This window comes from Semicossyphus pulcher, unplaced genomic scaffold, assembly GCF_022749685.1.
Source record: "Semicossyphus pulcher isolate SPU_LCO1_2020_fin unplaced genomic scaffold, fSemPul1.0.p SCAF_11, whole genome shotgun sequence".
NCBI lineage: Eukaryota > Metazoa > Chordata > Actinopteri > Labriformes > Labridae > Semicossyphus > Semicossyphus pulcher.
In genome coordinates this window covers 24,015,592-24,038,959 of record NW_027211615.1, presented here as the reverse complement: position 1 = coordinate 24,038,959, position 23,368 = coordinate 24,015,592, and the positions used below count along the sequence as shown (strand labels likewise).

General features: G+C 42.3%; 1 protein-coding gene across 4 annotated transcripts; it reads left to right on the top strand.

Annotated features, from left to right (window-relative positions):
- Window positions 1–92: 92 nt before the first annotated feature.
- Window positions 93–22,881, top strand: reps1 (RALBP1 associated Eps domain containing 1). 4 transcript variants are annotated; one of them, XM_069657156.1, is made up of 19 exons: window positions 93–797; window positions 3,042–3,165; window positions 5,849–6,078; window positions 6,823–6,985; window positions 9,122–9,186; window positions 11,100–11,262; window positions 11,344–11,407; window positions 11,686–11,840; window positions 13,678–13,799; window positions 14,228–14,308; window positions 15,707–15,794; window positions 17,017–17,115; window positions 17,880–17,940; window positions 18,159–18,360; window positions 18,485–18,679; window positions 18,890–18,979; window positions 19,453–19,607; window positions 19,705–19,810; window positions 19,884–22,881. In XM_069657156.1, the coding sequence occupies exons 1-19, from the start codon at window positions 645–647 to the stop codon at window positions 19,950–19,952; spliced, it is 2,385 nt and encodes a 794-aa protein (XP_069513257.1). In that variant the 5' UTR covers window positions 93–644; the 3' UTR covers window positions 19,953–22,881. The 4 variants fall into 4 exon arrangements, with proteins under 4 accessions (XP_069513257.1, XP_069513256.1, XP_069513254.1 ...); XM_069657155.1 differs by having other exon boundaries at window positions 9,122–9,252; window positions 14,231–14,308; XM_069657153.1 differs by having other exon boundaries at window positions 9,122–9,252.
- The last annotated feature ends 487 nt before the right edge of the window (window positions 22,882–23,368 follow it).

Sequence of the window (23,368 nt, the reverse complement as noted above, 5' to 3'; positions counted from 1 at the left end):
TATTAAATAAACGGTTGTTTTAATTTGAAAAATCTTACCGGAAGTTCAACTCTAGCTCTGACTGCCTTGACGCTGGCGGTAGGAATGGCGGCTAAGATTACTAGAGGAAGGAGCCCAAAGACCATGAAACTTTACTTCTAACGGCCCAGCTGAGGAATTTGTTTCCAGTGCAGAGCAGAGGCACCACCCCATCACGGATTTAAAGGAGAAGAAGTGTTATTCCGTGATATTAACGCGGTTGATGTCCCGGTTGAGGAGGGGGACGCACTTTGCGACTTGCTAGTTAGCTGAACGTTAGTGCCGCTGACTTTGATTCAAGGTAGCTGTTAGCTCGCTGCTCTGCTAGCCAGCTGTTGGCTACTTGGCCCAACAAGTTAACTAAGTGGTTAACTGTATGGAAGCACCCCTTATTTTAATGTTTGAATGGTGATCAGGTCTCTTTGTCAACAGATAGTATTAAGGATTCTTACAGGAAGTGGGGTAAGACGACAACTAGTCAACATTATTACTGCTAACGTTAGCGCGTGCGGTGACGTTAGCTGAGTTCCTGAAGTCTCGCCCGTTTTTTGGATCCTGCCCCAGCCATTGGCTAAGGGCTAATCAACAGCCAAGCAGTCTGGTTTTCAGGGTCGACTGGTGCTACGATGGAAAGTCTAACGCTGAGTGATATCGAGCAGAAATATTACTCGGATTTGTTCGTTTACTGCGACACGGACAACACCAAAAAAGTGGCTTCAAATGGTAGAGTTCTTGACCTTTTCCGGGCGGCCCAGCTACCCAGCGAAGTTGTCCTGCAGGTAAGCTAGCACCAGCTTCTGCCTGTTTTAAAGTGTTTCCACCAGGCTGTGAGGCTACACCCGAAACATAACACTGTTAATGAGTGTTTCACAAAGTTGCCTAGCTGTCAGAGCTGACCTGTCATCCAGTAAAGCTATGGTTAGCCTCGGTAGTTAGCAATGCTGCGCAGCAAAAGAGACACACCTTCTTCTGGCTAATGTTAGCCTTAGCCAAAGAGAATGGGCAGCCAAGTCACAGAGATAACCTTAGCTGAAAAGAATGGCCCATATTATCATCTAATACATATAGCAGAAGCTGCTTTGTCTGCTCATTAAGTATATTTTTGTAGAAACAGCGACCAATGTTCATAATGGCAAATAATGTCCTGGTAAGCCCCTTTCCTCAGATTACTGCCCACTCTTTCCTGTCTACTCACTCCATCAAAATCTGTCATGTTGAGCTGACATGGTGGAAATGCAGACCAATGACACAGTGTCTATCTGCCAGTGTGATTTATAAAAACTGTCATTTAGTGTCTCAAAAATACTACAACCCAGCCTTTACACAGACCTTGAAAACGTGTTAACCCACAGACACACTTGCTACATCAGATTATAATGTTTGTGATATTTTTACTAGGCCTGCATGATATGAGGAAAATCTGCAATGTGCAATAACATTGTTATACAACAATGACAATACTATTTGCCTTTAATTAACCAATATTATAATGACAATGTTATCTCTAACCTACAGCTCCTATGTCTTTATTCCGTTCTGCATATGTTTACACAGTTCCTGTCTTTGTTACAAGGTCTCTACTGAATCCAAAATATTTCCAAAAAGCAGAAGTGCTTTACTTTTTCAGCAAAAGGTCTTCCTTAACCCCAAATTGACAAAGCCTTTTGTTAATTATGCTATAAAGACAGTCATTAGAGATGTGTTTTTATTGCGCATGCTCACATTGAGATGACAATGAAATTGTGATTTAATATGCAGCCCTAACAGTCACCCAGCCATGACAGTCCTCGCTCTGACTGCTAACTATATAAGTTCCGAGTATCCAGTCATACCACAGCAGCCCTTTTTCTAGTGACTCCAGGTCTCTCAACAGGCCAATATTTGCAGTTTGTGAGTCAGAACCCCTCTCAAGGTCAACAAGGGGAGCTGTGTGTTGGAAGAATAAGCCAGTGTTGTAATCCCCCATTTCCAAAAAGTACACTGTGGAGATAGCGGCCTGTGAGATGCATACAACAGCTACAGTGTCATGTTGTAACAGGCTGAGAAAAGCGACTGGTGCTTTCTTTGTGTCCACACACACTCAGAAGAAGTCCTTTGTCAGCAGGAGAGGGATCAGTCAGCTGTGGCGGGCTCCTGGTATTGAAGGACTCACACTTGAAGAATCATGTGAATGTTATGAAGTTTGACTCCATCTGTATAAATCAACCACAAAGACCAAAAATGCATAATCTGCTTTATGTGTCTGTCTGTGCACATTTGAAACAATTTGTAGGAACTTTGATGTTGCCCAAATCTGCCAGTTTGTACAAAGTCTGCTAAACAGGACGTCAAGTACAACAAAATATGTGATAATCAGGATTATCAGTGGCCAGACCCTCGGAGCGTCTGCCAATGAACAGGATAAATAGAGTGTTGCTTTTAGGGATGTAGGAAAATATTGATACATCGCAATATTATGTTCTGTGACACTGAATCAATTATGAAAAAATGCTGCACGGATTGTAATACATTTAAAGATTTTTGGGTCATTAAAGTTCCTTGGTTGGGATGCACAAAGAGTCATGCTTTCATGTTGTTTTTTACAGGCACCATTTTAATACAAATGCAGACTCCACTGTTCCTAAACGTTCTCTCAGATCTTCAGTTTTCCTAAAATTAGACGAAGGAAATTGCAAAATATCGTATTGTATTGATTGCTAGATTCTTGCAAATTCACAGCTCTAGGAGCGTGGGCCATATCTGTAAACTAAAGCATGTTCACTGCATCATCATGAGTGTTTGGAGAAGTAAAATACAATACGTCAAGTGTTTACAGAGTGTCTTATGACTTCTGATTGGAAAGCAATTCAACCTCTTGTTAAAGCAAACCCTAAATGTTGGCCATTATTTTCTTGTTTAACTCCTCTGTGCTAAATGTATGAACTAACGGGGAAATGACTGTCTTCTCTATGTAATATCAGAGTTTAACATAAATACAATGTTGCTAACTGTTCCTCCGTGTCCTTGTGTGTGTGTGGGTTTAGATCACAGAGCTGTGTGGAGCCACTCGGCTGGGTCACTTCGGGCGGAGCCAGTTCTACATCGCTCTGAAGCTCATCGCCATCGCGCAGTCGGGTCTGCCTCTGAGGGTGGAAAGCCTCAACTCGGGTGAGTTTGATCTCACTTCAGAACCACCTCTCGCACAAGAAAGAAAAGAAACATACCCAGCTCTAAGACACTGGACTTTTCTGTTTAACACAAAGCCCCTTGTATTGCCAGGGTGGCCAAAGTCTTTTTTTTATTTTGGAGATTATGGCTTAATGAATTTGAGGAGGTCATGAGACGGGAAGCAAGGGGCTGTGTTAGAGACTTTGAGTCCGGATGAATGCGGTCTGTGTCGCCTAACAAGAGGTGGTCTAAATATCAAAACTGATTATAGAAAATACTTCAAAGGATGTTTTTTTATTTTCTGTTAGATGCTCAAAATGTCCAACCAGTGCGTGTCTAGGTGTATCCTTGTCAGTTGGTACAGAGGTTCAGCCATTGATCTTAGAGTGGGTGGTTTGATCCCGACCTTATTCTGTCAACATGTTAAAATGTCCTTGAGCAGGACAGTGAACCCCAAACTGCTCATAATGTGTGCAGATGAGAAAAATATTGTTCATGTAGGACAAAGGTGTAATTAGCCCAATGTTTGTGTCAGCAGGTGCGTCACAATAACTACACACACAAACAGCTTTCTATTTATGTTGACTGAGGAGTGTAGTCGAAGCGCTCGAGGCTTTTACTGGAAAATTAGCATTTTTCTGTTTGTCTTTGGAGCGACTCTTCTCGAAAACAAGGGGAAGATTTTCACAGTTATGAAGTGAATGCAGCTTCAGTGCACGAGGTTACTTGTTTGCCCTGACATATTGCAACATGAAGTTGCTGGAATGATTTCATAATTTGATGAAAAATAAAAGGAAGCACAAAGGCCACTTCCTCGTCGTGAGATGGACAGGATGTACAATGTGATGCTTTTTAGATTTGGGGATGTTTGAGTCTTTCTCTTCTGTGGATAAAGCTCTCTCTGAGGTAGATGTTACCTTGAAAGTTGTTTTCTTAAAGCCTGTCAGGAGCGTCAAGTTTCGAGGGGGAATAGGGAGCGTTCAGAAAAGCATTGTATAGTATGAATAAAGCGTTGTTTCAGTTGCTGTGTATTTTAGAGGCAGTCAACAGCACATATTGGTTGTGTGTTTTCTGCTTCATGTATTCAGGACTGTTTAACCCACATGTCTGCTGCTCACTGTGAACAGGCCAGCAATAGATTGTGTGTCCGTCATAACCAGGCTGATCAACTTCAGGTTGTGAACGTATTATATATGTGACATGCGTTTATAAGGCTGCAATTAATGATTATTTTCATTAAGGATCAATGTGGTGTTTATTCATGTTGTGGCTTAGTCCATGAAATGTCCAACAGTTGCTGTCACAACTTCTAAGAGTCTGTAAAGGCTTGTTTTGTCTTATTAATATTCACAACAGAAACATGTTTGATAAACTATTACATTTGACAAAGAGACAAGCAGCAAGTCATCATAATTAATATGTTTTAACCAGCAAATATTTGGAATTTGTGCTGAAAACCCCCCCACTATTGATCGATTATGGAAAAAGTTAAAGCAAGTAAAGTCACTGCAAGTCAGGTTTAATATATATATATTGTTATGGTTGCGTGCATCATAAATACACCATTGATAGGTGTAATTTCAGTGTTTTCTAGGCTTGATTCCCTTTTTTATTTGTCCTACAGCTTTGTCACCTCTCTGTGTCTCTTATTCCTGCCTTGCTTATTTTATTGTTGTATTTTTGTTTTTGTCATTTATTTGTGTAAAGTTACTCCGTAGCATTCCTAAGAAGCACTATACTAACACAAACTAGGAGATAACACTATAAAAATGTCATGTTTTTGGGGCGCCGGTTTAGCCCAGCGGTTAAAACGCGCCCCCCATGTACAGAGGCACGGCCCTCGACGCAGCAGCCCAGGGTTGATCTCTGACCCTTGGCCCCTTGCTGCATGTCATCCCCACTCTCTCTTCCCTCGTTTCCAAATCTATCCACTGTCCTACTCAATAAATGCAAAAACAAATCTTGAAAAATACATTAAAAAATCACAGTTTTGTTATTTCTGTTGCACACCAATAATGCACACTTTTTTATGTCTTGTTTTTCTTTATTTGAAAATAGACAATGTACATTTTAAAACATTCAAACAGACATGAATGCACCCAGATTAGCTGGAAGGCTGGTTTGCATCGGCTGTCTTTTTGCTACAGTGTTGAAATATTGTAATAAAATTTGTACATTTGTTTAAAACATGCAGCATTTGAGTATAAAGACATTTGTAATTCAGTTAAACCTATTTACTTCTGATATTAACATCACACAGTCTCCAGTGTAGAGGAGATAAACACACTGTTAACTGCAGCTACAGTGTCTTCAAAAGCATTCAGTGCACGTTTTATTATGGGGAAGCAGCCCGGCGCTCTTCATAAACACATATAAATCACAGCTGATTGCAACAAGGTCATGCTTCATCCCTGTCCATGCTGGGAAACGTAGGCTGTGAATAACTGAAGAGCTGAGAAGCAGATGAGCTGACTGTTTTTTCTAAAGCCACTTTCCTTCATCCGGCCTCATCAGCTCAAAATAACTTACAAAATCCACCGAACATGACAGACTGATGATGTTAGACGGTTTTAGTGCAATGAAGAGTGATTTCAGTCTTTAAGCTAACTGCATTAAAGCGCCTGAAAATCAATAGGAAACAAATCTGTTCGTTAATCCTGCCAATGGATTCCTGTCTCTCCAGTCAAAGACCTGCCGCTGCCCAGGTTCGTTGTGGGGAAGAACGAGGCGGAGGCGAGGCACGCGGCGCTGTACCAGGACACAGACAGTCAGGGGCTGTACCCGCCCTCTGCCACCGCGGTAATACCCAGACCACCGGGTCGGGGCCTCCAGAACAAGAAAGGTCCACCATCATCCACTTCACTTCCTGTCCACGAGGTCATCCAGGCCCATGCGCCCACCATAGAACCACAGGTCAGTTATTTCCTCAGTTAGACAAGAAAGAGCTGTCATTTTAGTCTTTTAATGTTTTAAACTATCACATTCTTTTGTACTTTTTTCTTATAATTACATACAAATTTGATATAAAATGTATTTATATGTGTGAAGACAACAAAACAAAGGGATTGGGTTGGGATTTTTGGGAAGTTTAAAGGAAAAAAACAGTCCTCTTTTCCTGAACTTATTCCTGCAACTGCATTTAATATGGACTTCTTCCTCTGCAGCTATCACTGCTCACTCGAGATATGCCGCTGGAATAATGTTGTGTTTCCTGTGTTGTTCCTGCTCATGTTTTAGAATGTTTTGCTCAAGTTACTCAGACATTTCTGCTGCTGACGTTCCTTTCCTGAAACCAGCAGCAGTATTTTTTTTTTGCTGCCTGTCAGTTATGTAGACCTCTTCCTCTATGATTATCTATTTGCTTCTATTGCGAAATGTTCACTCGCTGTCTGCTCGAACGAGCCCTATCTGTGATGAGCAGATTAAAAAAGAGCTTTGAAGTAGTAGTAGTGTTTATTGGCTTGGAATATTTGAGATGGGGGCTGAAAGTGAAAACCCATAACATTTCTTCACCGTCAAATTCAGATTTTAAAAGATGCATGACTGGAGACGTTTGTCGCCATTAAATCTGCAGTTGTTTACATGCGTACTGGATGTATACATTCTACATCTGCATGTATATTTCATGTGTTTTATTGTTTTTATGTGTGTCACCAGCCTGAGCCGACGTCCCCGGTAGTCTCCCCTCACCAGTCTCCCCCCACCTCCCCTCACTCGTGGAGGAAACACAAGCGGCAGCACAGCGGAGGAAACGCAGACAGACAGCCGGTGGTGGCTGCAACTGGAGCAGTGTGGACGCAGTTCAGAGAACCGCAAGCGGGTAACAACCACTCACCCACTGCTGCTGAGTAGTCATCTTTTAACAGTAATGCCATGTTCTAGGGCTCAGGTTAAACAAGTTTCATTTTCAAAAACAATTTTGGCTTCAATGACGAGCTAAAACGGTGATTGTGCTGCATTCCTTTTTGCAGTCTCTTGTTTTCTAATTGATCTAGTGCATCTCTTTCCTTTGCAACTGTGGGCTTTTTCTACTCCCCAAAAGTCCAAACTCATGCTGCATTTATGGATTCAGGCAGACGATTTACAGCAATTATTAGCATCCTTCCCTTTTCAGATATCTCATGTATCTTCTTGTATGAGGGAGCTACTTAACCTCTGGTTGTGAATTCCAAATGAAAAAATATTTAACTAAACCTGCACGATATGAGAAAACTCTTCATGTTATATTATGTTGTTCAATATTGCGAAATATAACGAAACTATCTTAGCTTTAACTTTGAGTTTCTAAGTCCATCTGTTGTTCTGCATGATTTACACAGTAGATGTGTTTGCAACATGTCCTTCCTGAATCCAAAATGAATCCAAAGCTGTTTATTTTTTCAAAATTGACACAAATTAATCTGAGGGTAATCTCTATTTACAGTTTCTACATAGAAATGTAGAATCTGTAGGCAGGGACGTGGATTTCCGGGACTGCTTTTTGCTTGTACCACGCTTGTAGTCCGAGTAATATTGACCAGTCATGTATCAGCAGGAAAACAGTCTGTGTGGAGAGCAAAAGCAGGCGGACGGTAATCTGCCGTAATGACATCCCGGCTCCCATCAGCATTCATCTGACTATGATTTAGCTTCTTATTGATCTCTATAAACAGACATCTGCATGCCCTTGACGATGTGTCACGAAAGCCGTTCAGCTTTCAGATTTCCAGACTTCCTCGAATGCATCAGAAATGGATCTGACCTCCGTTCAACAAACGAGCATTTTAGAAGTAGTTTTGTTCTCCTCTTGAGGACAGACCTGACAAAGCTTCATGTTTACTTTTTACCAATCTGCATCTTGATGTTGAAATTTCGGCGAAGGCAAGACAGGGTACTTAAAGTAAATCACAAGAAAAACAGTTTCTTTTTCTGTTACCAAAGCAGCCTGCGTCGTTTATCGCTAACCGCTGGCTACACGCCCCAGCATGTTCCCTGTTGTCCCCAGAGGCTATATCGTCAGACTATAGCTGATGGGATCCGAAATTGATCTGAGGGTAGCTGATAGCTAGCTTCATCTGATCGTATCAAAATGGCCATTATACCCATGGCTCCAATAGGTCAAATCTTTGCATGCTTAGTGTCAAAACATGGCTTATTTACATTAAATATTTTTTCTTATTAATTGCGATAAATTCAAACTTCTGCGATGTGTTTATGCAATAACAAAGAAACCGCGATCTATTGCCCAGCTCTAATTTGAACTTTGGCCTGCATTAATTGCCAGTTTTCTCACCTTATTTTACCACCCTGCTCTCATCCACTAAAATGCCCCCGCTTGCCATCTTGCCATCTCTGCTAGTTAGAATCTAGAGTTAGTCTACAGTTTAAATGATCATGAACTCACTCACAGTTGTTATGCAGCAACTGTTGAGTCAATTATTTGTGTTGGTGCTGAACAATAAATCAATCTTTGAAGTCATTTTTAAAGAAAAAATAGCAAAATTGTGAAACTATGCCTTGGCAGAAAAGTTGATACAAATTGTGGCTGTTATCAGAAAGAGTCATCGCGGAGCAGATCGGTTTGTGTTTGTGTTTGTGTTTGTGTTACTTCCTGGTGTTTGCAGCTTGTACATAAATGATGTTTGCTGAGACAGACAGTTATGGCAGTTAGTCATTAGGGGAACAGAGAGGACATTGTGCTTTCATCAGCACAAAATGGTAACTAATCTGATTCCAGATTATCGTGTGTCAGGATTTAATACTTTATTTATTTACGATTAGTAAAATGAGCATGTTTGGGTTTGGACTGATGGCCTAGTGAACCAAGCTGTCAAGATAGGTCTGTTAACTTGCAGTGTCACCATCGTCTGACATGTTTTCAACAGAAACATTTGTCCTTTAATGAGAAAGATTACCACTTGCAGTGTATTCATCTGTGCTGTGAGGGATTCATGCTCTTCTCTCCTCCTCCCTCCAGCTCCAGTTACCGGTGACGGCATGTGGTCGTCTCACTCGCCTCCTCCTCCGAGTCAGGAAAGTTGGGTCAGTTTCACAGCAGACACGCCTCCATCCAGCGCGCTCCCAGCAATGCATCCCTCGTCAGTCCAGGTAGAGCAGTGTTACGCTTCTGCCGGTATAATTTGTTTAACTCGGATGCTAGTGCAAAAGCGTAGCTTCAAATTTCACATTGCACAGTCCTGTAAAGCTCTTTCATTACACTCGCTCTTTTTTTATGTTAAGTTGAGGAACACATGTTCAACTGCAGCTTACACCAATGATCTACAGGAGATAATACAGCATTATCATGACTCTGCATGTCTCGCTAACCACAACAAATCAGTCATCTGCCAGCGGTTAGAGACTCGAACACAAGCGCCTTGTGTGACAAAGCAAAGAACAACAATGGCCTCTGTGCCCAGAGGCTAATGTTAGACAGGCATCATGCTGTTTTTAGTGTCTATTAATTAATGTGACTTTTTGACTAATAACATGATTAGCTGAGATGCTTTTTGATGATGGGCTTTGGTGTGTCTCAGTCTGCCAAAAGTGTGAAGAAGCATATTGGATCATAAATTGTTAATATGTCAAATTGCTTCTTGGCGAGTTGCTTATACATATACATGTATGGATTATGTATGTATCTCTGGATATGTCTGTGAAGGTTCTCAGTCATCCAGGTCATGGTCCTTCTAATATAATAAGCTCGCAGAGGCTTATATTTCTAGCTCGGTCCACCAGTCAGTTTAGAACTGAAGAAGCCTTTTCGGATGAGAGGTGAAACGTCTTGAGAGCTTGAACCAAGTCCAGTTGCCCCTTTTGGATTAAGCTTAGAAGTATCTCTGGATATACAGCTCTGGAAAATATTAAGAGACCACTGCAAAAATCTGTTCTCTGGTTCTTCTATTTATAGTTTTGTGTAAAATTAACTTCTGTTTAATTGTATACAACCAACGGCTGTATATATAGATGGACGACGTGTCTCCATCTGCTCTCATTGTTGATGATTTGTGAGGTGCATTGTAGCCAGATGTACGATTACTATTGTATTTGTACGATAACTTTGCCCTCAGTTGCCCTTTCAGAGAAACCCACAATAACAGTTCAGCGATGCATACGTCACTCATTGCATCTTTGCACGAGCGCGGCTTGCAAGCAGCTTCCCCGAATGTGCGAGGATTTACGCAGGGATGTGTATGGCTGTTTCAAAAACGGCACCAAGAGTGTGGCACAGCTAAAAGAGTCTCAGGAGTTCTGTCATGTTGAGCCTCATAAACTTCTGGTGGCTCTTCTGCTGGCTCTCTCTGCCCCAGGTTGTCAAGCGAATGTGCACACAGTGGGACACCCAGTGTGGATATGGTGCTTTTATTTTGAAGGGTAATAAAGGAAGGAATGATTGTGTACAGGTGCCGTCTCGTTCAAAGGACAGGACCTCCATGTTGTTACATTGATATGGTCCGCAGAGCATAGTTTTGCAATTAATTGTGGTATTATGACCCTTTATCAGTTTTTTTTTCACAAGTACGATCAATGATTTTAAAGCTGCAGTACGATATTACTGTTTTTTTCAGTCTGGCAACACTGGTGAGGTGTGATTGCGACAGGAAGGAAGGGTTTCCTGTGGCGTTATGTAGTGCATCTTGTTGGTAACAGTTTACTACTGAAGGTGCTCCTGTGTGTGACCAGCACATCACTGGTTCTACTTAGATATGGATTGGGTTTTTTTGCCTTTCATGCCTTTATTGAGAGAGGACAGTGGATAGTGTTGGAAACAGGGGGGATGACATGCGGCAAAGGCTGACGGCGGCAGTTGAACCTGGGGGCGCCACATCCACGACTATAGCCTCTGTATATGGGCGCCGATTTAACCGGCTAAACCGGCGCCAAGATATGTAATCTTTTTAATCAGTGCTGCTTCTTTTTAAGTTTCTCTAACTGTCCCTCGTTGTTTCCCGTAGGAAAGCACAACGATACGAACAGTGGCCTCAGCAGCAACGACCAATGAGATCCAGCGACAGTCCAGCGGCTACGATGATCCGTGGAAGATCACAGACGAGCAGAGACAGTATTATATTAACCAGTTCAAAACCATCCAGCCAGACCTCACAGGCTTCATACCTGGTAGGAGAATGCACACAAATAAAAACACAAGAAACAAGACTTCTGTGGATTCATCTGATCTCTTGTTTCCGTGTGTTACAGGTTCAGCCGCGAAAGAGTTCTTCACCAAATCAAAACTACCGATTTTAGAGTTGTCGCATATCTGGTGAGTCATTTTTACTCTCATATGAAAAGTCTTCTAGTAGGTCACGCCAGGATAACAGTAGAAATGTTTACTGTTGATACGATCCCTGAAGTCTATTTATGTCCATATTTATTCCACTTGATGTGGAGAGCCACTGAATGCAATAATGAATTGGGTGGGAACAAATTACGACCACTTTAATTATTTTGTTTATGCTGCGTGATGTAGTGCTCTACTAAGTGCCGGTGCAGTTTAAGTTGCAATAGTGTTTATTCTGAAAGTCAAATATGTGTTTGTAGGGAGCTGTCAGACTTTGATAAAGACGGAGCGCTGACCCTGGACGAGTTCTGCGCTGCCTTTCACCTGGTTGTGGCCCGAAAGAACGGCTACGACCTCCCCGAGAAGCTGCCCGAGAGCCTGATGCCAAAGCTGATTGACCTGGATGACTCAGCAGGTACTCAGCCCCTCTCTCTCTCGCTCTCTCTCTTTCTCTCTCTCTCTTTCTGTCGCTTCCTCCCTATTTTTCAGCCCCAGGCCTCATAAAACCTGAAAGGTAACAGCACTGCAGTGTGCAAAGCCTGACTTGCAGTAGTTGTAGTTCATTTATTATAGCCTTACTTGAGCCGTACTTCCCATAATGGAGCTGCTGCACGCTCCTGCAGCTCTCTTTATGCCACATCCACTGAATAGCTGAACCACCACAATGAACTTGTTTATAGCTTTTTAAGCACAGAACCGTAAAAGAGGACACAATCATTTGTAATGAAGATTATTGTTTTCTGTATTTTTAAGAGCATAGCAACATTTTCAGGATCATTTCTGTATTTTGGGGGTTTTAAGTTCCATTTAAATCTTTTTAGCCCCATCTTGCAAATTAATATGCTGTTTGAGTGTTTGGCATCATCGCAACATCCTGTGCTTGCCAAAAAGCTGTTCCAAAGCAGGCAGTGTTCATTCTGATATTAAATCCTTGGTGCAGCAGGTTATACTTTGCACTACACTGTTTTAGTGACCTGCTCAGAGAAATTGGATATAATCTGATATTTGAAAGTAAATAAATTGACCCCTTCTTTTTTCTTCTTTTTGCCCTTTGTTCCCCAAATCTGTCCCTGTTGTGTGTAACGGTGCAAATAAAGATGTTTCATCTGAGTAGAGAGCCAAAGGCGAATGAAGTCGAGCAGTATTCAGTAGCAATAACCCAAATACAGGAGCCATGAATGAATTAAGAAAGTATATTTTCTAGTCATTTAAGGTGATGGTGTGTATGACGGATGGTGTTTGTTAATGATATAATTTAATGTGTGATCATATTAAGTCAGGAGATGGTGCGTCACATTGATAAGGACGGGGAAATGCTTACGTAACGCCGCTATTTTCTCTGATCACTGTTAATACTTGCATAATGAGTTTGTACACGTTATCATGAGTTGATCAACTTTTCTCCGATCTCAGTGATTTCTTTTTCATCAGACAAGTACTAGGCCCGAGCCTCTTAGTGACTTATTTGTGCCGTGAAGTCGCTAAAACAGGGTTTGTACAGTGTGTGGAAAATGCTTAACTTTATTAGTAAGGTTTTCAAGGTTAGGAAATCGCTTGAATTAAAATAGAATCCTTGAAAATGCTTGATTTTCAACACTATCTGGTGTTTCTTCTACACAATGCAGGAGGACTGTTTTCTTCTTTAAAGACTTACATTGTCTTGCTCTGAATACCAGATTAGTGGTAAATAATATTGAGTCCTCTTTAAGTATAAATTATATTTTCTGCAACATCCTGAAGAAAGAAGTCTCACGACATTTGTGAAAATTAGTGAAAACTTCTAGATACTTTATTTACCATCAGGACCCCCAGTATTTGCTTGTTTGGCTCTTGTTAAAGGGGAGTGTTATGCTAATTTCAAGCTTCACATTTCACTCTGTGATACCTGTGGAGTAGCTAATCATAATTTACAGTTTAAGAAACTCCTCATACAGCCTCTGCCTGAAATGTCTCAGTCAGCTCTGTCCCTTAAGAAACCCCGCCCCCTACAAGCCCACTTTCTTCTGATTGGCCAGCTCTCCGAAGCCTGCTGAGGCTGCACGTTGTGACGTCACAAAGTGCAGCGTGTAGAAAAAACTGTGTGAGAAGCCTGGGGATTACTCCAACATACTTGTACCGACAGATTTGAAACTTCACCCATGTTTAGTCCATCCAACTTTGTAACATTATATATATGTCTTAAAATGTGAAACAGCATAACACCCCCCTCTTTAAGGAATCCGGCTAACCTGTGTCTTGTGTTTTCCCTGCAGAGGTCCCGGAGCAGACTGCGGATGTCGGGTACTCGGGCTCCCCGGTGGAGGTCACCCCCAACAAATCTCCCTCCATGCCTTCACTCAACCAGGCCTGGCCTGAGATGAACCAGAGCAGCGAGGTTCCAACATGCACACAACACACATGATCTCTTTTTGTATTCCCACACATCCTGTGAGCTCCACATTTGTCTGCTTTTGCTGCGTTTGTTGTATCATGATTGATTGCTCAGGGTAAATTTGGTGAAGTTGCTTTTTCTTTATCCATCCATCATGATTCGACTTCATCCTCAAACATAATTCCTGATAATCCAGCACCTCTTCCTTCACTCCTCGGACTGTGGTGGTAGCCTGCTGTTCTGTATGAACGTCAGCCATGTTTGTTTTGTTCCCATGCTCGCTGATGATGCCGCATCGCCGCCTTGTCGTCTGACTGACGGCTGGCGATGTCGCATCACGGTTGGAGGCTCAGGCTGATGATGTAATTGTGTGATGTCACTGCACTGGCTCACTGACATGTTTTTTCTCACTGTCTGTCTGTCTCCTGCAGCAGTGGGAGACGTTTAGCGAGCGCTCCTCCAGCTCACAAACTCTGACCCAATTTGACTCTAACATTGCACCAGCTGACCCTGTAAGTCAATCACTTAGTATGCATGGTTTCACCATTAATGGACAGACATTAACCCTCTCTGGATCTCTCTGTCTATCAGTCTTTGTCTCTCTCTCTCTCTCACTCTCTCTTTCTCTCTCTCTCTGTCTGTGCATGATGTTCTTTCAAAGTGCCGTCTGCTGCATCAGCAGTGGTCAGTGTGTTGTGATTTGGCTGGCTTAGCTTCTATTGGACATCACCTTTTTCCTACAGTGACATCCACCAATCACTTATGCATTTGCAGATTGTGACAGTTTTTTAATATTTAATCAATGATGGAAGTACTTTAAAACTGTGGTTATTTGCAGTTTACTGGAACTGTACTTTTCTTCTCCTTACAGCAGCAATTGGATCATTAATGTCTTTGCACAATGAGTCTGTTTACTACCAAAAGTTGCCAGCTGTACTGAAAGAGTGTGCATCTTTAAGGTGCTCTGGGCAGAGTTCATGGCATAGATTAAATATCCCCTTAAAAATGTTTTCCTCCTACTTTGGTCAAATCAATGAGCTGCTTTCACTGAGAAACATACAGGTAGAAATTTTGCTCATGCAGTGGTGAAAGAAGTCTTCAGATCTGTAACTTAATTAAAAGTTCATATAATGGGGGCCCTGGTTTACCTCAGTGGTTAAAGCCAAGGCCCCATACGCAGAGGCTACAGCCCTCGATGCAGTGGCCCCGGGCTCGACTCCCACCCTCAGCACTCATCCCGCGGGTCATCCCCACTCTCTCCTCCCCTGTCTCCGACACTATCCACTGTCCTTTCTCTAAATAAAGGCAGAAAAGATCAATTACAAATAAAAGTTGTTATACTGCATTGTTAAGTACTCAAATTGTTTTGAAGCCAAAAGAAAGATGCTGTCCTTTGAATGACTGAGATGAGGTGGAGATCTGATAATCAGGGGCAGTGTGTTCCACAGATCGGGGCCCGCACATATTATCAGCGACACGTAATAAAGTATCAAAAACAGCAGCTTTAAAATGGACAAAAAGATTTGTGTAATACTGTTAGATAGCAATCATTGGATTATTATGAGAAATGCTTTAGTGAGAGCGAGCAGCTTTTGCTGTTGTTGGAGTTAATTTAAAGTATTATACAATGTCTGGTAGTTCAGTAAGTAAGAACAATTTGTTTTGTCAATTCTTTGCATGTCATCCCTTAAAATAAAGATCCCCAAACTCTTGAATGAACTCTTGAACACACTGCGATTGAGGCGAACACAATGTCACACTTTGTTTGCATTGAGTACACAAGGCAGGGCTGTTATCAAACCAAGTCCTCTGAACAGTTTTGTGGACTACAAACATGTCTCCTTCTATGAATCGCACCTCATCCGCTCCATAAACCTGCCTGTCTCTCACCTCCTTCATCCGTCCTGCAGGACACGGCCATCGTCCACCCGGTCCCCATCAGGATGACACCCAGTAAGATCCACATGCAGGAGATGGAGCTGAAGAGGACTGGCAGCGGTGAGATGAACTCTTATCATCATTTACAATTGAAAAATGTGGCTAATGCAGCAAAGCTCTTCCATGGTTGACTCTTTTTATGGATATCATGGTGAGGGGTTACAAATCACTAATGAACATGATTTCAAAGCAACTATGAAAAAAAAATACGGAAGCCCTGAGAGGCAAGTTAGAAAAACACTCTCCATTGGTTTAGCTCAGCTGGTAGAGCAGGCGCCCCGTGTATGGAGGCAAAATTCCTGATGCATCAGCCATGGGTTAGACTCCGACTCGTGGTCCTTTGGTGCATGTCATCCCCCACTCTAGAGTGGTGGTAGAGCCCCATATTTACTGTCACTGTTCTATCTAATAAGTAGTCGTGCACGGTGGTGCAGTGGTTAGTGCTGATGACCTACAGCAAGTAGGTTTCTAGTTTGAATCCCGGCTCGGATTTAGGGGGTCTTTCTGTGTGGAGTTTGCATGTTCTCCCCGTGCATGCGTGGGTTCCCTCTGGGTACTCCGGCTTCCTCCCACAGCCCAAAGACATGCTCGTTAGGTTCATTGGTGACTCTAAAATTGCCCATAGGTGTGAATGTGAGCGTGAAAGGTTGTCTGTCTCTGTGTGTCAGCCCTGTGATTGACCGGTGATCAGTCCAGGCTGTAACCCCGCCTCTCGCCCATGACAGCTGGGATAAGCTCCAACCCTGAACAAGATAAGAGCAGTATAGATAATGGATGGATGGATAGTGGCGCTCTTGTCAGCCTCTTGTGGCAAAAATCAGTGTGAAAACAACAAATTATCCTGGAAAAATAAAGAATCTTTGAAAAACCATCCAGACAAAAACTTTTCTCCTGTTTCTAAGTCATAAACACTTTTTCTTCCTCACTTGCCTCTCATGGCTTCCGTATGTACACACACATTTAAAAGATAAGATCTGTTTTCAGTGGCTTGAATCGGGTTGGTGTGATAACATCCTGATGCTAAAGTCAGTACGTCAAAGAACATTGTGTCCCTGTCTACGTGAGAAGCGTGGGCGAAGTACTGATGAACCAACAGGCTTATGTGATGAGCTAACAGAAAGTTGCGTCATTAAACATAATCAGTCTGGATTTTATTATTCGTAAAAAATGCTGTGAAATGTTTTTGTGGTCAGGCTTTATAGCTGTGTCTCTGCTATAACCCTGTGAAACTGACTGCAGTAGACTCAACTATTTGCTGTCCCTGTTGTTTCTCAAACTTCAGACCACAACCACCCGACCAGTCCACTGCTGGCGAAGCCTCCCGAACTGGCCGAGGAAGCCAAATTACCCGCCTCCATGTTTGTAGCCGCCAACACTGTAGGTGAGTAAAGGACGGGCTGCTGTGCCAGGAGCATCTATGTAGCGTAGCAATCCTAAATCAATGTCTGACTAAAGAATCGATGCACCGACGATTGATTCGTTATTCCACACATTATATTTAATTGTAAGAAGAAAAAAAGTCCTTGCGTTACCCAGAATGCAACTAGACTGCCAACATTTCATTAGGAGAATGGTTGTGTTATGCTAATAGCAGCTAATGTAGCCTTGAGGTGCTAGCCTCAGGCAGAGATGTGAAGCTGGCTACAGGGATGTGGTTACCTCATTGCTTTTGTAAATCCAGACCTCTAGATTTCTTATGCACTTGAGGCAATTAATCAGACTTCAATTAGTTCCCTCAAAAGCCACAAAATACTGCATAAAACATTTTTAACATATTCTCATGGTGCTTCCCAAGTACAGTAAAAAGACTCGTGTACATTAAATGGTGTTTTCCTTCTAAGTCTGTAGGTGTTCATGAGCCACAATGCTCCTTTGCTTATTTTAATGTCATAGAAATTGTGCTGAAATCTCTCTTTGCCTAACTACACTAACATTGCCAAAGGAGTATAATGGATTCATGGCTCCCTCTTTTTGTAAACTGCGTATTTGCTTAATCAGCAGTCTGCACACAACGTACTGAGAACTAGGACGTCATGAAAATGTGTTTTAATTTAGAATTCCTACTTGAAATCCATTTTCACATGTGGCCTCAATCCTCTCCCATATTGATTCAGTAATTCATGGTTTTTGTTTCCTGCCTTGAAGGTGATGGTTACAGCAGTTCAGACTCCTTCACCTCAGACCAGGAGCCAATCACAAGACAAAGGTCAGAGGTCATTCTGTGATTCAATCCCCTTTTTATTGTTCAGGTTTATGTTGTTTTTATACTTTTTTGGACGAGTACTGTACTGTGCCTTTGAATTTTGTATATCTTACATTGTAAACACTTTCTAAAGTCATTTACGGCTCACACGCCATTATAGGCAATTTACTAGTAAGAGTGGGTGTGTCCGTAATAACTGAAACCTAAACATTTGTATTCAGGTCTCAGTCCGGTACGTCTCCAGAGGCTCTCAAGGTAGTCGCCGCCCCGCCTCCACCTCCTCCCCGGCCTCACCCCTCTCACTCTCGCTCCTCGTCTCTCGACATGAACCGCACCTTCGCTGCCACGTCTGCACCAGGACAACCGCAACCGTCTACGATAGCGTACCCGCCCGCTGTGCCTCCTCGACCTCTGCCCACACAGGTAAGACTCGCATACGGAAACAGCCGGAAACAGCTCAACATGAAACCCAGATATGAGTCTTAAAGTCTCACTCCATCACATTGTCATAAAACCAGCATCAATAGTCACTTTTCTCTTTTTCTAGACATCGTTGCCACACAGCGGGCATCGTTCTGACGCTGAGGGTGCACCAGGAGGCGCGGCGGGGCTCACAGCCACCTCCCCCCAACAGATCCCCCAGCAGCCAAATTTCGCTGACTTCAGTCAGTTTCAGGCCTTCGCCGCATCTGAGCAGCCTTCCAGCCTGCCGGAGGCTGATATACACAGTGAGCCTGGACAGGTAGGATGCTATCTCCAGAGTGTGTGTTTCTTTTTCTCTTAGTCATCGTAAACATAAAAAAACGTCCTGCCTTTCTCCCCCTATGAGGCTGTTCTATGTTCAAAACTTTTACAGATATGAGTCATGATTCTAAACTTTCTTATCTGTTTAAACAACTGCTTTTTAGCATCATTTAAATAAATGTTTTTAATGCGCTTTTTGTGTCTTCAGGCCGAGAAGACCTCAGAGGGAGCCGGCCCTTTAAGAACAGTAAAGAGTGACGGCCAAGCAGACGAGAGAGCCCCAGCTGCTGTCAACTCTGTACGTCAACATCCTCCTCATATTACTTCCAAAAGAAAGCTGCATGTCGGATTTATCATATCAGTTGTATTAGTAGTAAAATATTATTAGTGTTTGTATTAAGTTAACAAGCACTGATTGATCATTCTTATATCCTAAAGTCTAAGACCAAAAGATATCCAATATAAACTATCAAATAAGAGTAAAAAAAGAAACACATTCTCACATTTGAGATGCAGGAATCCATATTTTTTACTTGATAAGAACTTAAAATTACTTTCAAAACAGCAGATTTAAAAAAAGTTTCTGGTTAATTCAGTTAACTGACTTCATGTTTAAGCTTGTATTACATTTGATAATAATTCACCGCTATGTTTAACAACTTAGACAAAAAAAGTTCCTTGTATACAAAAAGTGAAAGGACACGGAGGAGAGCTTTTAATCATTTGTTATATTTTTATTGAATGAATGTTTTTGGTTTTGTTTCCCATCAGGCAAAGGGTTCGTCTGGTCCGATAGCCCCTCCTCCTAAACCTGTGCGCCGGAGGTTGAAATCTGAAGATGAGCTGCGACCGGAGGACGAGCAACACGGCCCGCAGAAATCAAACGTCATAGCTGCTGTCCTGGCCACTCAGCCCTCAATCCCCAGGTAGAAAAAACCCAGTTAACAAGGCTTTGGAACGACTTTAAGCTTTTATTTTTCGAAGCGTTAGGTTTTAGTAACACTGTGTACATTTGTGTTTCAGGTCGGTAGGAAAAGACAAAAAGGCGATTCAAGCTTCAATCAGAAGAAACAAGGAGACAAACACAGTGTTGGCACGACTTAACAGTGAACTGCAGCAGCAGCTGAAGGTACGCAGGTTCTCTTTTCACTCTTTCTCCTCGAGTAAATGAAAATATTCACTTATAAAATCTAATTTTCCAGGACCTGCTTGAAGAGAGGATATCCCTGGAAGTGCAGCTGGAGCAGCTCAGACCTTTCTCTCACCTTTAACCAACGTGAGGAGGACAACTCGCCTGTAGTTTTCATCCGAAGCAAGGCTGTGTGAATCCCTCTCTCCTCCATCCTTCCACCATCTCAGCTTTCCCTGGAGGCTCCGGCCCGCTGCAGGGTGCTCCGTTAAAACTCTTACCGCTCAATCACACATCGTAATAATCATAAACCGGATGGACCTGAGAGCGCAGTCTTACCGTGAAGATGTGACGAGAGTGTGGAGGGGGGGGATTTTACAAACTGGCACTTTTCAATCTCCTCTGCAGAGAGGTGAACGACAGCGGACTGAGAAACGGTTTGAAGTGGCGGACATGATGCTCTGACTGCGAGTGTGGTCGGAAGACAAACTGCTGGTGTCTGATTATTTTACTCTCTGAATGACTGAAGAAAAAGACAGTGTGTTCGTCGTGTGTGTGTGTGTGTGTGTGTGTGTGTGACCCCTTGTGTATTTGTGCTCCTGTTAAGTGACTTACGTGAGGCTAGCACCAATATGTTTTCTCTCTCTTGGAGTACAGACTCTGCCGCACCGACTCCTATCAGCCAAATTTTTTGGGGGAAAAAAGCCTCTTCTGTTTCTGTTTTGAGTGATTAGCCTAGCTTAGCATAAAGACTGGAAACAGGGGGAAACAGCTAGCCTGTCTCTGTCCAAAGATCAATACAAGACCTACCTGTACATTTTGAATTCACTGTCTAAGGTGCAGTCTTCTTGTTTGTTATCCACCATAGAAAGGCAAAGAAAGGGGAGTTATACATTTTTGTTTTAGGGTGGAGTTAGATGCTCCAACTATTTTATTTAACTCCGGGAAAGAAAGTTAGCAAATCTTCTCCTCTAGTACTTTTATGGCTATTCCGAACTGGACACCAAATGTGGGAACCGCGACTCTTGAAGCAATTCTGCCTTAAATATATCAAAGAAAAGTCTATAAAGGGAATATTTGCCTCCTGAACATCCCCATGTTGCAAAATAATCTGTTAAAGGTGACAGAAAGTGATGCTGCAGCATGTTGGAGGCTTTGAAAATCTACGTCAGAAATCTACGTCTGCTAGTAAGGAAGGAACCTTAAATTGATGTTTTTTTGACTGGGGTTTGGTGCGGCTGGTCTCTCCATAAAACATACTGGGCTGCTTCTGGACAGGACTCACTGCGTGTGTTTGTATGAGGCCTTACGGCTTTATCGTCAAGGTGAAGGCTTTTTTTTTTTACTCATCCTGTGACAGCATCCCTCTTCTCACTGCCCCTCGAAGTCTACATACGTGTGTGTGTGTGTGTGTGTGTGTGTATGAATGAATGTGCTTTGTCTCCTTTCTTCATGTTACACAGTGTTTGGGGATTGATGTGACTGAACAGTTTAACTTTATGCCAAATGACTGAACTGTCACTCTGCTCACTCACCTCGACTTGGAAAAAAGAAAATGGAACAACCTCCTCACCCTTCCTACAGGCTTCACAGAAGCGCATCAACATTTCGCCTCCCTTTTAAACCTCGTATTCGTGGTTTTCTGCAGTTATTTCCAGTCTTTAATTTCACCTGGATGAGAAAACGTGTAGTCAAAATAAACAGACTTGAAGTGTTTGAAGATAATCCAGCTGCTTGGCTCCAGGAGGGCGGCATTTATGAAGAAGTGTTGCTGTGATTTTTCCCGGCACAGATCCAAACTGACGGTGCAGAAAAGAGTTGACATGGTTTGAAAATTCAGCTGTTTTCCAATCGAGCAGTCGGCACTATGCAAGTACGGGCGATACATCTTCACACACCAACTATACCTAGCTGTTTGTACTATGATAGTAGCAACTGTGTGAGCAGTATACTCTGATTTTTGTATCTTAGATCTTCCAAAAAAAAACACCATTTACTGTACGTTTGTGATTCATTTTGCCTTTTTTTTCTGTGGGCACTGACGAGCAGTCCGCTTCCCCCCCTCTCCCCCAGCTCCAGCCGGCTCCAGAGGGGAAGTAAACTCCAGATCAGTGTTTTTATCAGGGCACTTTCACCCTAAATCTGCAAGATACGACCCTCGCTGGTTGTAGATGAAGCTTAACACACGGAGACCAGTCAGCAGAAAGGGAGACCTGAATGACCCAACTGCACTTTGAACTTACCCCCTCCTTTCTCCTCCTCTTGTCTTCTTTTATGTGCTGCGTCCCTCTTCGCTTTCTTTTAACCTGCATGTCGTCTTTCACGTGTATTTAAAGATGCTTTAAGAAGAAAACAAAATAATGAACCACTTGAGTTTTATTTCTTCGGTTGCAACCTGGAAACTGTAAGGTTTTTGTGCCAGTACGCTAAAATATCCTGTCTTGTTCGGTTTATTCTTTTATTTTTAATATGAATGTTTTGTCCCTAGAGCTTCCTGTGTGTTTGAAGAGTCTTCTTCTAAAGCCTTACTCCCCTCGACTGGCGTTCAGGTCTCCGCTGCGGCTGACTGACTTCCCCCTTGTTGTATCAAGGCTCGCCTTCTTTTTTCTGCTGTTGAGGACGATGATGTACTTGGTGTGTGTGTGTGTGTGTGTGTGTGTGCGTGCGTGTGTGTGTGAGTGTGTTATGTTGTTAGCAGACCTGGAACTAATACCATTTAAAACCCTATTAAAAACCGTCACGTGGGATTGATAAATGTTTGCTAGCACAGCAGCTCCCCCTCATCCCCGAACCCTTAAGGCAATCCAGGCAGGCAGAAGCAATCAATCGTCAACAGCGTCTTTGATGGGATTTTGAATGCTATTTGCTCCCAGATCTGTGTTGTATATTGTATATGATACACACTTTTGGACTCATATGTAAATTTGCATTAATTGCTGACTAACAGCGAAAGAATATTCTATTTAATTCCTTCTCTCTTGGCTGTGGGATCCTAGATGTTTAACTGCATGGATGTACTGTATCTCTGCAGAGTCAACTAGCAGCTGTGTGATTTTTACACAAAAATAAAAACGGCACAATATTTTAAACACGGCTCTCCTCACTCATTTTATTGTCTGTTAACGGCTCTGAAAACATTTTTTCTTCACATAAATTTGTAGGTTTCTTCCTCTTCGTATTCATTATGTCTTTGTCTATATGTCTTTATACGGTCCTCATGTGTCTCTTCCTAGTGGTTTTTGTGCGTCTAGTTGAAAACAAATACAAAGATGCACAAAATGAGCTGCAGAGAGGCACACACAATGTCTGTATGGTTTTGTGTATTTGTCGTTTGTCTTTGTTGCCGGTTTGTGTCTCTTTGTAGTTGTTTTGAATCCCTTCATAGTAGTTTTGTCTTTTATGTAGCTACTTTGTGTCTGTTCATTTTTGTAGTTGTTTAGAGTCTCCTTGGTGATTTTGTCTTTTTTTTTTGTGTCTCGTAGTTGTTTAGAATCCTTTCATAGTAGTTTTTTGTCTTTGATGAAGCTTGTTTGTCTCTTTGTAGTTGTTTAGAATCCC